At 41.3% G+C, this 17,582-nt stretch overlaps 1 protein-coding gene across 5 annotated transcripts in view; it reads right to left on the bottom strand.

Moving 5' to 3' along the window:
- Positions 1-17,582, bottom strand: part of LOC128746608 (MAM domain-containing glycosylphosphatidylinositol anchor protein 2-like) — a 199,944-nt gene that overhangs the window by 26,996 nt on the left and 155,366 nt on the right. For all 5 annotated transcript variants that reach the window (XM_053843781.1, XM_053843779.1, XM_053843778.1 and 2 more), the window contains exon 12: positions 5,089-5,266. In XM_053843781.1, the coding sequence (XP_053699756.1) occupies positions 5,089-5,266 (178 nt within the window). The remainder of the gene's footprint in view (positions 1-5,088; positions 5,267-17,582) is intronic.

Here is a 17,582-nt window from a genome sequence, read left to right on the forward strand (position 1 = left end):
TGCTGAGTTACCTATTGTAACTTCAGTTCTATGAATACGTATATACTGTATATATATATATATATATATATATATATATATATATATATATATATATATATATATATATATATATATATATTTGCGCTGTCAGTCGATTAAAAAAAAGAGAAGATTTGAAATCCAATTTTTTATTGGTGAACTGTGCTTCATAAATGAAGTCCAAAAGTAAAGGTCAAGCACATCCGCAAACCATTTTACGTCAGGTGCATTATTCAAAAATGTGAAACAAATGCAGCAATACAGTGAAATAAAACAAGGCTGTTTTCAAAAATGTAATTCAAATACAGTGATTCAGTGAAATAAATAAAATTCTGAAATAAAATAAGGCTGTCTCAAATAGGCACTTAAGCTCAATATAGCAATTCAAAAATGAATTGCTATATTGTATGGGTCCTTCAATGGGCCAAAATTCAAGTGGGCAAGCATTGGCTCGCCACCGTTGATAATTCATTGCGCTAAATTTTTTAACGCGTTAAATTGCGGCGTAATTCATTAACCGAATGAATGCGTTAAAATGACAGCACTAATATATATACTTCTAAGCATCCAATGATGAAGACGATACACTCTCAGGCTGAGGACGAAAAAGAAAAAGGACGCATAGAGGCGAACAGGGGGTGGAGCCTTCCTGGGTGGAGAGCCAATCAATCGCTCTCAGGTGCGAGGCGGAGCCTCTGAGTGGAGGTAACCAATAGCGAAGCCTGTTAGAGGGCATCGCACGTATTCATAGAACTAACACAGATTTAGTGACCCTTTAAAGCAACCTGACCAATGCATGCTGGGAATGAACAGATGAGCTGGAAGCGAAAGGCAATGGTGGACCAGGAGAACACCGTGCATGTGGCAAGCTTGTGATGTACATCACTCTGCGATGCTTTAAATTGGCTGTAAAGCAGGTGGGATCCCGGGTAAATGGGGAGGAGAATCTGTTTACCTTTCCCGTCCCCTGGCCCCAGTGGGAAACATGTAATTCTCCAGATGTATCCTTTCCTATTCTCTAAAACACAAGCTCAGTGTGGGTCTGCGGTGCAAATGCAGGGCTTTTTCCGCTGGCGGAAGCGCTATTGGAATTGTTTGATTCAAAAACAGCACGACAGACTGATCTCCATCTAAGCCTTGAAATACTGCATCCGGATTGGCCTGGCGAACATCATGCCCCACAGTTATTGGAGTAGCTGTTGAATCTCAACTATCCAGTAACACTTGCATTAACGGAGGAAAGAAATGATATAGGCGAGTCAAATCGCACAGCGCATTGGACTGGCTTTTCACGTCCGTGATTCTGCAATGTTTACCCATGTTTGTTTTGAATTGGATGTAAAGCCAACATATTCTCACGCCTAAGGCCAGCGTTTTCTCCCGTGATTTAGCCGTGTAGGGACCCCGAGGCAAGGACTTTGACCCCATATGTTGGGATCTCTGCCGTTTCCGTCGATATGCAGTCGATACAGTCACCAGTGGTGAACTCCTCCCCTTAAGGGGGACTGTTAAGGTCATGCAACACGCTCCGCCGTTCTCTTAATCAGTCGCATTTTTAAAGATTGTCTGGCGGACATAAATCAAATATTTCCCCTTTCGCTTCAAAAACCTTGGTCAGGATGAGGCCGGCTGAAGTGGGTGGGTGTTTGGTGACGATTGTAAGGACTCATTCGAACCCTCCCTGTGCGGTTACTTACTATATTGTAATGGTTAGGATGTGTGTGTGTTGGGGATCTCGCAAGAGTGGTGAGGTGCTGGGCTTTTGTTCGAGTTCCTGGTGAAAGGGTGTGCGTGCGACTTGAGTTTAAGGCCAGTGCCCTTATTTTGTAATGTGTCACTTGACCTGTGGATTTCCAGACTGTTCATTGACGGAATGGATGGAAGAGATTACATCGCAGATATCTTAGGATCAGAGATTTTAGGGTAAGTCCATGCTCAGATATGAGGATTCTGGTATAACTTTGTCACATCTGATTCCGATACCGATGTTACGGCATTAAGGATCGGTATGTACCAAGCTAATCCGATAACTTCTACTTATTACTCAAGGTTGCTACTGTTTATAGGTGTGACCTGCTTCATACTGATACCAAAAACACAGCACCACTGAAGTTGTGCACGACTGCTTTAGCTTTGTTAAAGCTTTTAACGGAATGAATGAGAGTGTAACATGGGAAAATACTAGGTTATGGCCCTTGTTTGACGCACCATCACCATTCATTCAAAAAGACAACTGCATGTGGCAAAGTGGAACTCAGGATATTTGGGCTTATGGATCACCTCAGTTCCCATCAATCCTATACCCAACCCATTCATTTTGTCCAATACCGATCAAGGCTGACACCGATAACCATCCGTACTTGTGCGGTTTCACTCGTCCACTGGTGGCAAAAATGCAATACCCTAAGAGGGAGACCTGTACCTAAGTACATGATTCCATCAAGTGAGGGGCAGATGAGTTATCGTGAAACAGTATTGCAGGGTTGAGGTACATCAGAGATTGCCTTGTGGATGCCACAGCCAGGCCTCAATTGGACCGAGTGGTGGGCCGCAGAAAAGAATGGTAAAGCATGTGCAATTGACAGTGTGTTGACAGAACAAGAGTTACTAAACACATTGTCCTGTCTAAGCCTTTTCTGAGCTTGGTCAGAATGTTACCAACAAACAAACAAAAAATTCTGATCAACAAAGTTCATAAAGAAAATGGGGTTCACTTTCAAATAGGAGATTTAAGTTTACTGCCATGGGTTTTTGCTTCAGGCGTTTCTTTCTTGTGAAAGAGAAGCAGACAGAGGGACGCTGTGTGTTATGGCAGTCTGGTGAGGCCAGTGAGAAAACATCAATACACACTGTATCTCTCCAGCAGCTTGCAAATCGAGATAGACTCTCCGGCCTGTGGGAGGACACATTGGCTGGAACACAAAAACACTCCTGTGATTGTCACTGTAGACCAGCGGTGTCTGCGAGCAGATGCACAGGTTCTTCAGATGTGAAAAGCCCAAAACAAACTGGCTGCCTGTTTCCTAGCGATTCCTGACTGCTGAGCTCTTCCTAAGTTGTGCTGCAGCTGTTGTGAATAATTCAGTTTCACTGCAGCTCATGATGATGTATGAAAAGAGAATTGGGAATGTGAAGACAAGAGAAGCAGGGAAGGATAAAATCCCCTCTTTATTCAGATTTGTTCAATTTCAAGGTCTTGTTTTCAGTTTCCCCCCGTATATTGAGCTGTTTATTCATCAGCCATTGAATCCTATAATGATTTTTAAATCACTCACTCAAGGGAACACAATCTAAATCATAGTCCAAGTTGTGAGGAAAACAACATTGAAAATAATAATGAATAAACACCAAACTAAACAACAGCAGTCTGCATTTAAATCATTCTTGTCTGTTTTTCTTGGAGGCTATATTTAGCATGATTCTTTGTGGTTTCAAAACGCCAACATAAATCGTACTCCCTCGCCACAGACACTGCCTTGTAAACACAAAAGGCACACCGTGTTTTTCCTCTCTGAAGCACACATGTTTTTGCTTTCCCATCTGTCACTAAACTGTCTCCGTTCGCCATCATTTTTTCCTCATCCTGGACATTTCGGGATGAATCGCCGGCACTTTTATTTGTTTCTTGGAGAACCGATTTTCAAACACTGCAGACACTCCGTGGGGACGCCATCTCATTGACGGTCACAAAAATCAAGATTCATTCGGCCAATGTACAGAATAAATAAGCAGGAAACAGATGGAGATTGAGCCATGTTAGTCTGATCCATCTGAAGGTCGCAGTAGATCACAGCTACGTTTTACGGATCACTGTTTCCTGATTTGCAAAGTGGCATGTCAAGTCCTCGCCTGCTGAATTCCAATTTACTGTTTCCAATTGAACACTTTAGATTCACCACTCGACTTGATCAACACATTTCTCTGTCCTCTTCTACTCACTTCTTTTATCTGCAGCAGGCTGAATGAAGGATCATTTACAATGATCGGTTGTGTTCTCATGTTATTTGAGTTAAGTAAATTACAACTTTATTATTTTTGCTGGACACATATATTCTCAAGATCTGATCGTGTACATGCACTATATGCTTGTCTACCTGTGCTCTCCAACATTGCTACTCGCCCTCTGGTCAAAAAAAGGCCAAGCAAATTCAATTTGAAACGCTTAAAAACAAGCAACAGCATAGAACAAACTGCTTTTACTGGCAGTTACTTTTGTGATCACAAGGGATGGAATGGGTGGGAATTTATCAGAAGATAAACGTACAGTATTTTCATATTTAATTTATTTTAAATCGCATAATTTCTACATATTTAAATTCAACTTCAATGATTTGAATTTTATGTTTACTCTGAATATTCTGCAGTGGAATTCATTCGGGCAGCCACACGATCACACACAAAATCCAGCCAACAGAAGCCACTTATGCTGGGACTTGCTGTACTTTTAACAGCAGCAGTATAAGGTGTACAGTATTTAATGTACACCTTGACATTTGGATATTCTGAACTAAAATGAAACCGCTATGAAACGGCCTCCCAGTAGACAACTCACATCTGGTTAAAAAAAATGAAAATAAGTAGAATTTCCAGCCCAGTCCGGTTAGATTCTGTGGTCCAAGTGAAATGTTTGAGTCAGATGGCACTTTGATGTTCTCTCACGCGCTACTGACACGTCAGCGTTTGCCTGAGTGCAGAAAAAAAGCCTGACTCAGCCAATAAAGGTCACAAAGAACAGATCTTTAGGCAGCTGATCAACTTTCATTTCACTCAGCTTTGCGAAGAACTGTTCCGAGTTCATTATGTTCACTTTTACCAAACCATTTGCATCATTGTCAGGAGCGAACGCCAGTGAGTGGCTGCAGCACAAACACAAGCAGGGGTTCATTTGAGCGTCAGCAGGAGGATCGCACAATCTGCAGCAGCTGTAGCACCTACACATGTGCAACCGTGTGGAACAGCAGGACCTAAATCCGCCTCCGTTCGAGTGTCGCCCTAACTTGAAAGCTTTAAAATGTTGCAGGGTGAGTAGACAAGTTGCAGCGCGATAAAACATTCATCAGGACTCACCGCTGTAAGTGACAATGCGGATTGTGGAGTCGCCCTCTCCGAAACGTGTGATGGGGGTGAGGCGCACCTCATAGGATTCGGGCTTTATGAGCTCAGTGAGGTTGTGGGTCATGAGCTCGCCCTTGTTGATGGTTCCGTCTACAGGAATCTCCTGCTCCCACCAGCGCTGCAAACCCATCTGAAGTTGAGATAAAAAAAGAAAAGGAATATTATTTAAATGTTCCAACACAGAAAACATAGCCAGCAACAACCCGACCATGCCTTTATATACACTTAAAGAATAACAGGTTTCCATGTTAAGTTAACACATTATCACTCTCAAGGCCTCAAATAGCTACTATTTTAAAGTGGACTTTTCCGTACCAAACTGACACAGAAGTCCGCGTTCCGTGTTGATGCAACAGGCATCACCATGATGACGTTACAAAAAAGAAAGACAAAAGTTGGGGTTAGGGTTAAGCCTTGGGGTGGTGCCCCTATTGCTAAGAATACATAAGGTGTTCCTCCTAAACCCACCTTTTGAACCTGACAGTGGAGGGGAACGATTTCACTCCATTGAAACACCAACATCGGATGCACAAATGCAATCACGAATGGTCCCTATTTGACCCTGTAGAGGTGCTATTAAGGTCAACAAACTGTCACGCTCCAATAATGGGGGAAGCGACACATTTGGGCTGACAAAGTTGCAGTTTCAGTGTGTTTCAGGCAGCTATTGTCGAAAAATCGCCCTTAGCAGGTGCCGGAATTTACGCCCCACCGATCTGATGGCGACGCTGAAGGATGTGATGGATCCAGTTCCATACAGATCCGGATACAGTCGGAGCCTTCCGTCTGTGCTCTGCGTTACTTTCGTTCCTATTTCTGCACGTTTCCACAAAGCTTACGGATACGGACCAATCGGGCAAGTACCACTGGAAACCCTGGACGGAAGGAACGTGTGGTAACATTGTTTGAAACGGGTACAATTTCATAGGCAAAGGGAGTATAAATTAAGGAGTCCTCAGAAGACCGCTGTTAGCGCACTGAGATGACTCGTGGGTATATTTCACATTGATAAATAATTTAGCAAGACTTAAGTCAAGACCAAGACACACAATGCAAAGTGAATTTCCAGCTATACTCGAGTAACTCGTGACATTACTAAACAAAGTATGGAGGAAGACATCAGCTGAAGAACTTGGATGAACCATCTTGCAGCTCTCCTTCGGCAATTGATGTTACGTTGGCATCACACATAGGCTTGTTGCCAAACACCTGTCAGCAAGATTGTAGTCTTCCCGGTGAATAATGCCTTTAGCCTTCTTTTCTTTTTCTAGAAGTCGATGATTTATGCCTTTGTTTTGTTCATTTTGAGAAAATTATCATCACCGCAATCGGATGACGGATAGCAATGATCTGATTGTGAGCCTTGGAGCGGTGACAGCACTGCAGCGTTGTCTGAAAGTCTCACCAGCCTCTAAACATTGACTGTATATCTTGACGGTAACGTTCAAAATATTCATCGTCTTCACTGCTGGATTGCAAGAGAAACACACACAAAGAAATCTTTCCATCAAATACGGAGTCAGGCATGTTGTTGACAGAAAACAAAACCACCTCAAACTGGTGGATGATGGATGGACTCAACTCGCCCTACAAGATCAGTTCAGGCCATGACGGTGAGCCGCTTCATACATTGTGTTGCGCCATGTTTCGCTGTTATATGAAGTGACATGTAAAAATGCAGCAAAATTCTCACCAAGATGAAATGTCAGTTTTGTTTTTATTCAGAAACAGGTTCATTGAAGATGTTTTCGATGCTTTGGTGATGGACGTTTGTACAGCGTGTTGAGCGAGGCGGCCATTTTGTCACGGAGTGAAAACACTGGTTACATGCCAGATGGCACTTTCTGCGAAATTTTTTTTTTCAGTCTGTCACCCCAAACAAAGATAGGTGGGAACATTACTGCATAAAAGCAATATTCAAAAAATACGTAGGGCACAATTTGAATGGGATTCTAGCAGCTTCGTAACTCATCCTGCAAGACTCATCGCAATTGTGAAAATAATATCAATGAACAAAGAAAAAAATAAAATAAAAACCTTCATGGAATTGTAAAAGTTCAGGCCATTCCCGAAATACAGGTGTTTTCGACAGCAACTTTCAATTGCTCTATTTAGATGTAAAGCAGATGTAAAGGGTGATAGCGCTTAACGGATACATTAGCACACTCTTCATTGGTTCAGCGCAAGTTTTATGGGCATGAGTCAAACCTCAGATTTTTCATGTGAAAGCATCTGATCGCCGCTCAGACGCCAAGCATGTGTCCTGGTAGGAAAACATGCGTGTTCAAGAAAGTACAAAACTTTCTTCTTTATCATGTATGGCTATATAAAAACACATTCCATTCTAGTGTAGCATATCCATTGGGAATTAAAACAAACATGAGATCAATCCGTCTTTGGATCACAACTATGTTTGCTTCATTGCAATGAACACAAGCATCCCACAGTCCAGCTCTGTGTGCCAGAGAGTGACCAGTTTGTCCTTTCATGTGTCGAATAATTTGCCTCCAGAAACAGATCTTAAATGACCGAAGTGAACATGTCGTTTCTTTACCATCTGCGCACCGCGTTCCTTCTCATCTGCTGATTAACCTTGTCCGTATGCATTTGTGTGATACGCCGACATTAAACACTACACAGCTAAAAGATTTTTTTCCTCTGTAAGCTGTTGACAGCTCGCTGCTCATTAGCCACGTTTACTTTCAAAGCAGCTTTGGAATTCCAAGACGGTTGTGAGCAGGCAGGACGGTTATTTTTGCATGTGCGTGATTTATTTATCCCATTAAAGTGTCAACTCAGTTTGAAATATACTGCGGTTTTGCAAGGACACCGAGTTGAGCACCTTACATTCTGGAACAAACGTTCAAACAGTGTCTATAGGATTTGATCACGGCATGATCCTGAGAATTCACACAAGGTCAACAGCCACTTTAACCTAAGTTTCCACTGGGAATTATACACCACACACAACCCCTATCTGGCGTAGCTTCCAAGATGGTCGCCATGTACACCATGAAAGGGACATCCATCAGCTTTGCTTTGGAGCTGCTGAAGATACTTGTACATTTATTTCACCTCATTTCCCGAGACATTTCTGTAAACTAGTTGGAAGGTTTCACCACGCTGAGCTGCATGGAACCGAACAGGAAGGATTTATGCTACAAGTTAAGCCATTACTAAGCTCAAGAAGGTACTACTGCACACAATTTGCTGTGTAAAACCTGCTGCTAACTTTCAAAAAATAAGTTTTCCTTGTGAAACGGCCGCAGGGGAAAGGAAGAAAGACGTGTTTTCCTGAAGATCGGTTCACACAGAAGTGAAGGCTTCCAGGAAGAGACCACACTTGTGCAGAACAGGGCAGGCAGAATTCATTAAGCTCTGTCCCCTGTGAAGCAGTCAATGTGTGCGATCAGAAAAAAAAAAAAAAGTCAATTAAGTAATTACTTAGAAGCAGGATGATTTACAATTACTGGAGGATTTCACCAGCACAAGTCAGCAGGTAAATAAAGAGCTTTGTCTGTGGTAATTGTAGTCGGTGCACTTGTCCCTTCCGATCCACTGGAAACTTCACCTTTCTTCTAAATTACAAAAGGCATGGCAGTTCATTACGGCGATTTCTCGCCTCCGTGGACACCAGGTATATCTCATGATGGGGCGGAATAAATCTCACTTAAGCCCGGGACACACACAATCCAGCTGATTGTTGGCAACGCAGCGTGACAAGAATGTAATAATTCCGGACGTGAATATGACAAGCGCTAAATCTTTGCCTCATCTGCAGTGACATGTCGCAGTCTTCCATCTGCAGTTACCTAAAGTGCCAATGGTATGGATTCACCTTCTCAAAACTGTGGTTTGTTCTAAAGTAGACCTGGCCAACCCGCGGCTTCCGAGCCGGATGCGACTCTTCCCCCAGTTTCATGCGGCTTTTCAAGTTGCTGTTGAGATGATCATTTATTCAGGAAATAAGACAAAAAAGAAAGAGCTTGTCATGGCTCCGCTTCCAGGCTCCGAGTCCTGGTTTTGCTTTTTTCCCCTGTTCCTTTGGCACACGGCTGGAGCCGATTAACCTGATGACTTGTCTACAAGAACACCTGGGCTCCAGCAACGTGTGCCAGATCGTTATATTTTTTCCCCATGGTTTCCCAAGTTCCCTGTGACGTGTCGTGTGGTTCCTGTGATTTTTGGACTCCTTCTGTTCCGCTGTGGTAACTCCTTGTTTCTCGTGTCTCTCCCTGTGTTCGGCTTTTCGTTCTGTTTGCTAGCTAGTTCATTTAACTCCTGGTTCTCGTGTCTCTCCCTGTGTTCGGCTTTTCGTTCTGTTTGCTAGCTAGTTCATTTAACTCCTGGTTCTCGTGTCTCTCCCCGTGTTCGGCTTTTAGTTCTGTTTGCTAGCTAGTTCATTTAACTCGTGGCTCTCTTTGTTTTCGGTCATATTCTGTGCGCTTGCTAGTTCTTTTGTTACTCTGTGTTTAACCCTGCTGCCTTGAGTTAGTGATTTGTTTCTTCGTGCTTCCTTGTGCTCCCTGGTTTCTTTTGTGATTATCTGTCCTTTGTGCTTTTGTAAATCTAGTTCCCTGTGATTTAAGTTTGTTTTCTCCCGGTTCGGTGACGCTTTCTGTTTTGACTTTTTACTCATGTTTGTGCACTTCTGTTAGTTTTGTTACTCTGTTTTTACATTCTGCGTTCGCTCCGTTTCTTCCCGGTTCGGTGATGCTTTCAGTTGTGTTTTTTCTTGTTTGTTTAATTGTTAAATATTATTTATAATTCCCTCCTGCCTCCTGTGCCTATAACCACTTGCACTTGGGTCCTACACCACGTCCTCTATACGTGGCTTTAGCTCCCTCGTCCCTTCGTATCCTGACAGAGCTATTCCATCCAAATGTTGACTTTCACTTGCTTTTAACTTTGAAACATAAACTAAATAACTAAATACTAAATGTATGGGATGTGTTTCACCTGTTATTCATTGCTGTAAAATTAGCAAATGGTTTTGCTATCAAATCCGAATCGAATCGTAGAGATTTTTACCGTTCACAAAAACGTACCTTTCTTGAAAATATATAGCGCTTTTGAATCATATCGATTTGCAACCCTAGTTTATAGTCTTTGTCTTCCATAAGCAAGAAAGGCAACAAACAGTCAAGCTCAGTACTGACATGGGCACTGGCACATACTCTGCTACTGCAGTATGACAATGGATGCTGGCTTGCTTTGTGGGGTTTTGGTATGGTATCACATCAATACATTTTATCTCATGAGCCGTCACTAAAATGCCCTGCACCTTAAAAAATTGTCGTGGTTAGGGTAAAGACACAGGGTGTATCTTTAAGGAATCCGTCCTCGAATTACAATTTCACATTGTTCAGTATTTGCTGTAAATAGTTTAACTCCAGCATCAAAATCTACCACTGGACGAGGCACTTTAACTTGAAATAGATCAACATGCAACTAGGAAAGCTGACTTCTCTCAACAGGGAGGTGTGCAGATTGACCTCTAGTGGTGCTCTGGCTCCAGCCAGAAAAGTGTCTTTTTTTCATTCTTAAATTCTTGAGAAACAAAGTGAGTCTCTTTCCATTTGTTTGAGGCCTTCAGAAAACTATTGCTCTCATGACATTGGGGCTTGTTCTCATAACAATTTTGACTCCACCTTAGAATACAGACCAAACACCCTCAAACTAGTTCGTTCTATGACCCACGTCGAGGACTATGTTACAGACAGGTAACTGTGATTTTTCTTCAGTTTATTCTTGGTTTCAAAGCAAATGCAGCGACATAAAAACAAACTGAGGTAGCATCACATTTTAAGGGAGTCAATATACCTTAAATTTGCTTTAAATACAATCTTTTTTTTCTGTTTTTATGTCCCCTTTAGGTCAGAGCTGCCCATTTCATTCACTCCTATTTAATGTTGACCGAATTCCTGTGCCTTCTTCCAATTGTGGTTCCTGTTTACACTCCATTGCCTTTCATTCTGTACATTTCCCGTAGTGATGTAGCCAGCACTATTGGTTTAATGTCATTTGACTGCGGCGGCACTTCATAAAACCTCTGTGGCATGAAAAAAGAGGGATTGATCAAAGCCAAAAATGAAGAACCAAAATAATAAATGGGTAATGAAGGCTAAGTTGGACTGTTAGATGGCCTGCATATAATAATTCAAGCTGCAATTGATCTACACAGGCCTTATATATCAATTTAAAAACACAAAGGATATACTTCTTACATAAGGGACTTCTTAAGGTGTAGAGCACATACAGTACTTTTAGCACATTTTCAATAACAAGTTACAATGAAAAGTCGTGAGCAGATTGGTAGCGTTCCTGTCGTTGACAGTTCAATCCCTCTCATCTTTCAAAATCATAACGTGCACTAAATGTACACTCAGGCATAGAATACTTTCATCTTGAATTTCTGAAAGCCTTTTCATCTGTCTCCAAGGAAAGGGTGGACCTCTCTCCACTTCACCATGTGGCTACATCACATTTATTTGTGTGTTCAGCCTTTTATAAATGGATAGAGTATGGAAAAAAAGATCTCAGGATGTCTCATTGCGATAATTCATAGCTATGTCTTACACCGCTTCTACTCTGCCTCGACCCAATTTTTACTCATGAAAGGTCTAATTTCATTTCGTGACCAGGGGCCTCGAACTAGACTGACTGGGGGCCACACACAAATCGTCCCCCAGATCTGGGCGATAGATGTGTCTTGTTGAGTGAAGGGCAGATGAGGTTTCATGAAACAGTGTCCTGATTTTCAGAGGCCACCAGATGGCACTGTCTACTGTAAAATGTTTGCCATGTTTCAACCACATGCTAAAATTGGACCAATGATGGCAGGTTCTCCAGTTGCATCCTGAGTTTGGTTTAGAGCAGAAGTGAACAATTGAATTTCCAAAGGGGCCAGATTATACTCTGAGACCATCAAACCCAAAGAGAGGAGGATAAGAAAACAATGAAAATAAAAATTAAGTTGAAAATGCACAGAAAAGATTCTCATACATTTCAAAATCTACATTCAATTATGATGTATTTTAAGGGACAAGAACAACAACATTGTCAGTTTCATAGTTTGACTCCAGGAGCGCCGCATAAATACAGTCAAAGGGCCACATTTAGCCTCCGGGCCGCACTTTGGCCAGGTCTGGTTTAGAGCAACTAACTTGAATAAATTGCCGCCAATTCAATAGTAAACATTTATTAGGTTCTTCATAAATGTTCACTCTGTCATTCTAGCCTGAAATCTGCTTTAAATTTACTGGTTTAAATGCACAGAAATATGAGTTCACTAAAGGTGCTATTCACTAGTTCACAGCTAGAACTACAGCTTGGAGTTTGAGTTTAAATATGGATCAATTATTACAGAGAAACTTCTGATAAATCGGGTTAAATGTCATGGGGTCAAGTTGAGCACTGACCCTTGACATTTTGAATTCTTTAGCTCAAAGCACTTCAGACTTGTCTGGAGAAAACTTTCACACGTCAATTATATTCTGTGAGTAACATAGTATATTGTGTGCATCACTGCAAATGTGTGGGGAAAAATAAGTTATAATTGATGAGGTTTTGAAAAGAAGCTGCCCAAGAACGGATCCTTGAGGGACTCATGCTGAACACACTGCTGAAGGGCAATGCTTACAATGAGCAACGCATCTGATGTGTGCACAGTGCAGTTCGAAACCTTGTCAACAGAGTTTGTCAGCAAAGTGTGAAGGCTGCATGCCATGGATTATAAATGTCTTACCGCCTCGGTAAAGTCTTAAGTGTCAAGATCATCTGGAGAGCAAGGCAGCGCAAGCGTCACTCATTTGGCTCAGGTTTATGCCGTTTGTCTTACCGTTAATATTTGACCTGTGAAATACAATTCAAAGTGTTTGTCAATCTGTCTCCAACTCAAAAAAGCAAGAGGTGATATTGCTTCTCACAAATGCGGTTTTACATGTGAAAAAAAATTCTTGGGGAAAAAAAAGTGTTTCAAAAGGTTTGGTTGCATGATACAAACACATTTTTTTGTCTGTTTGTTTTAACTAAACTACATTCCACACAGTTTTAATGTTAGTCAAAGCCAACAAACAACAGAAGGAGGCGGTCAAAACTAAACAAAAATATCATCAAATTAATATTTTGCATCTGTTAATATTTATTAATAGTATTTGCCAACATCGTGGTGGTGAAGTCAATTTTTATTTTTTTTTTAAATTTTTTATTTTGGTGAACGACAAACACCTCTTCTGCGTGCATGTTCATACTATTTTTACTTTTATTTCATTTCAATATTTGAACAAAGTTCTCCATTTTATAAAACTTGATAATAAACATGGAATTATGAAAAATCGTAACGATTGAACAACAGGAAAGGGAATAATGATCATGAAAATAACAGAAAGGAAACGCAAATTAAGAAATTATTACATGACTGCTCTGGGCTTTCAATGTTCCCACAGAATTTGTGAAATTCAAGACACGATTCCTACTTTAAAATTCCTTAAAAAAAAAGTCAAATTTTGAATGACTACAGAAAAAGTATGAACTATTAACAGTGGCACACTGGCTTTCAAGGGAACCACCCACCAGTTGCCATCCATCTGTTCATCCATCCATCCGTCTATCAGATACAAGCTAAAAACTCCAGGAGAAAAAACACAAACACCAAAGGATTTTCCCAAACAAACTGCTGGGTGGAAGTCAAGGCATCTCAGTGAGCAAAACAAGAAGAGGTGCCACCTTCTCGGCGCACCTCTGACAGGTCTAGCTGATCTGTGTTACCTGCCTCGGCATGCCCTTTAGCCAACGCTTCATCCCAGCTCCAACAACACTGTCTCTCACGAGAGCAGTGGACGATAACACAAAAGCAATCCATTACCGAGACATGCGGCCGAGCGCTTCTTACTTTTCCACTCAACAAGGTGGAGGAGATTTAAGGAGAGCTTCTATCAAAACGCAGAAGAGTCCCATCGAATGTGCTGTAGCCTTTCATCGCAATTTCACAGTCAGTCTTAGTGAATCTGCATTTATTAGTTTACAAAAGGAGCATCTTCTCCCACACAGTCCTCTCCTCCCCGTCATTTGCGGCTCACTTTCTTCAGTCTTTTCTCAATCCAGGGTTTAACTTTTCCCTTGCAAAATACATAAATATATTCAGAGCGCATATCGGAACTCATCACATGAAATGAATTATTCACATCGGCGTGCCATTGTGCTAATAGAGCCGCCTTGTGTTGCTTCTTTTGTGCACCTGGTTTGGGCTCAGTTGAAGACCTTCTACTTTCGCATTGCTTTTTATGACAGAATTAGGTGGTACTTTAAGACATTAAATCTTAATTTACAGGATAAATTCAAACTCATTTTTGTTAAACAAGTCAGATCTTTGTGTTTTAATGGCTTTCCAGATAAGTAGAAGTGACATTTGAGGTTTTGTCTTAAACTATAATAAACTGGAGTTGCAGTCAAGACCGCCAAACCCAAAATTGAGACCAGACTGAACAGCTGTAAGAAGTAAATGTGTGAGTCGAACTGACTGACAGACTTTAGTCTCAACTTTCATGAGGTACCATGAAACAGTACTGAAGGGTTGATGAAACAGTGTCCTAATTTTCAGAGGCCCCTAGATGGCGCTCTTGGTTTAGAAATAACAGTGGCATCTGGTGGCCTCTGAACATCAGGACACTGTTTCATGAAACCTCATCGACTCTTCAATACTGTATCATGAAGCCTCATTTACCCACCACCAGTCGAGGGATCTTAAAGTCTGGGTCTCTGTACGCTCTGGTGTCTGTCCCGTCTTGAACTCGTGTTAGGTGACTGCAACACAAATCTGAGCTATTACTACTGACATTTTAGTGAAGCAGCTGCACTGAGCATAAGTCACCAGAGGTAAATAAATTTCAGACCAACATGACATGAGGCTGAACTCAAAGTTCATTCAAAATGCGGTGCCCACGATTCACGTCATGAAACCCACATGAAGACAATGGCAAATGAAAATATACTCCACAAAGTTGACTGTTAAAGACTCTGTGGAGTTCTTGATCTGGCTTACGCAGCCACGAAGAGAACAAGCGCTTGGAAAACCCTGTTCAACTTTGCCAGTTGGTAGAGTTTGGTGGATGGGGATTTAAATGTGCACCTTGGCAGCGCCACCGCATTCAAAAATCATGCTGAATGAGCCTCTCGATTGTGTGCCGTCTGCTGCAAAAGAATAGAAATCATCAATTCGGTCCAAATACTTTTAATCACGCCTCCGCCACCCTCTTCTGTCCCTCGTTTCCATGCAGCTACATCTCAGTTATCACAGGGAAGTGCTTGTCGACGATCCACTCTCTTACACACTGTTTCATCCGCGATCTGCCCTGGATTTTTGACTCTTTTTACCTCGCTTCTGTTGCCTTTTGACCCGCATTTGTTTGTGCTGCTGAGAGCAAATCTGTGTTCATGTCATCTTTGATGAGACGCTGTATCTCGTGTAACAAGTACTACAAGAATTTCTATCAAAAGGTTGTGAACGTGTTGCGATGAGTGGCGGTGCAGGGATCCTACTATGAAAAAACGCAATGAATTCTCCGACATTTTTCATCATTAAATAAAACAATAGCTTCATGAGAACATTGGATGCCTTTCCTGAGATACAAGTGCGCTCTGGAAAGAATTCTCCCTGCAAGGAGGGGGGGATATAAAGGCGACACAATGTTCCAACTACAGGTATTAATGTGGAAACAGTGTTCATCTACAACAGCATCTGTCTACTCAATAAAGAACTGCATTGCTCCTCTCATTTATGAATCTCTGCAAGTGCATTCCAGCAAAGATCTATATATGGTATGCTAAACAATGAGTATGGAACAAGAAGCACATAGTATATGTATATATATATATATATATATATATATATATATATATGGCAAGTTTTCAGACAAACACACGCTCTCGTTGACAGGAAAATCATTGCGCTACACAAACATTACTGGTTCACGGTGTGTTTTCTAGCGCCGGCTGGAATGTGGAAGCGACACAAAACTGCATCATTTGTCACCAAAAAGAAGTGGTACAATTACTTATTAAAAGCAGTGGGTTTAATGTGGCAGCGACTCATATTGTGTTATTTTGAGTCAAAATAAAGCAAAATATTACAGTATCCTACTGTAGGTCTGACATGCATACCGATGTGATGAAGTAGAATTAATATTGTATATTTATTTATGATGTAAATATGAGGTTGAAAACAGGTGAAGGCTGACTTGTTGAGACTAAAGTCCCAACCACGTCACATTTTACTCCATTGAAACTTAACTATGTGTCAACATTGGACACAAAAGTTCACATTAAAGTAGTCGCTCTTTTGACACCTATGACACTGAGGATGTGCAGCCGAGTGGAGTGTTTTCAATGGATACTTATGTCCATTTTCGATTGAAAATACTTCAAAATATACCGAACAAAACCTAAACATGCAGTACTGTTCTCCTATTATTTTGTAGTAAGATTATTATTTACAGTTTTTATGGTGAGACTGAGTAATTTTTTTCCTTTTGTCTTCGCGTGATTGCAATGTCCGTGCCTTCCAGACATGCTTAGCACTTCACGTGACCATATCGTGACCACTCCTCAGAGGAGGATGTTAAAAAGCTGCTGCAAAAATGTCCATTTGTCCTGTCAACCAGATGCCATACAGTCAGTAACCGGCCAGATATTGACGTTTGAAAACTTAGTATGACCCCAGTGCAAGACGTCACTTTACTCAGTGTCTTGTTAGCATTTCTTTCTCAGTTGTGAGGAAGATTTTGATCACTTTTTATTGCTGTAAATTTGAATTGTAAGCCATTTTTTTTTATTTATAAATTAACATTTGAGAGTTGCACATACATTTTTGTTCAGCATATATAGAATTTGGTGCATAAGGAAACACACCGCAGTATCCTATTGGGCTTCAATATGATTTTAAAAGACACCAAAATCAGCAGGATTTAAACCAGAGAGCTCCTCAGTCGAGGGGACTCCACTGTGCGTCCTGGTCATAGACTTCGCACAATAGAAATTCAGCATGGTAAGATGTTGAAATTTTCAGCACAAAGAACAACAGCAGTGTTTCCTCCACGACAGTTGCTCAATGACAAATCACAGAATACACCTCAAGACGTCATATCTTTCATCTTGAAATGGAGAATGAGCACTTGTGTGCGAAGCCTTATTACTGCTCTTTCGCTTATACAGAGACACATGCTTGAATCCGAGTGTCACAGAAAAACACACCCACACAGCAGCATTAAAAATCCACAAGGCAGTTGACTTAAAAGGAATTATCACTTTTAAATTCTTCATTCACAGCCGCACATCTGCTGCAGACGTATAGAACAAAAACCATGGGGAGAGCAGCAGAAAGACAGGAAGAAACACAATGATGGCTACACTGAAGGAATACAATCCATCAATGTTGGCTGTCTGTCATC

Source organism: Synchiropus splendidus, chromosome 15 (assembly GCF_027744825.2).
Source record: "Synchiropus splendidus isolate RoL2022-P1 chromosome 15, RoL_Sspl_1.0, whole genome shotgun sequence".
Lineage (NCBI taxonomy): Eukaryota > Metazoa > Chordata > Actinopteri > Syngnathiformes > Callionymidae > Synchiropus > Synchiropus splendidus.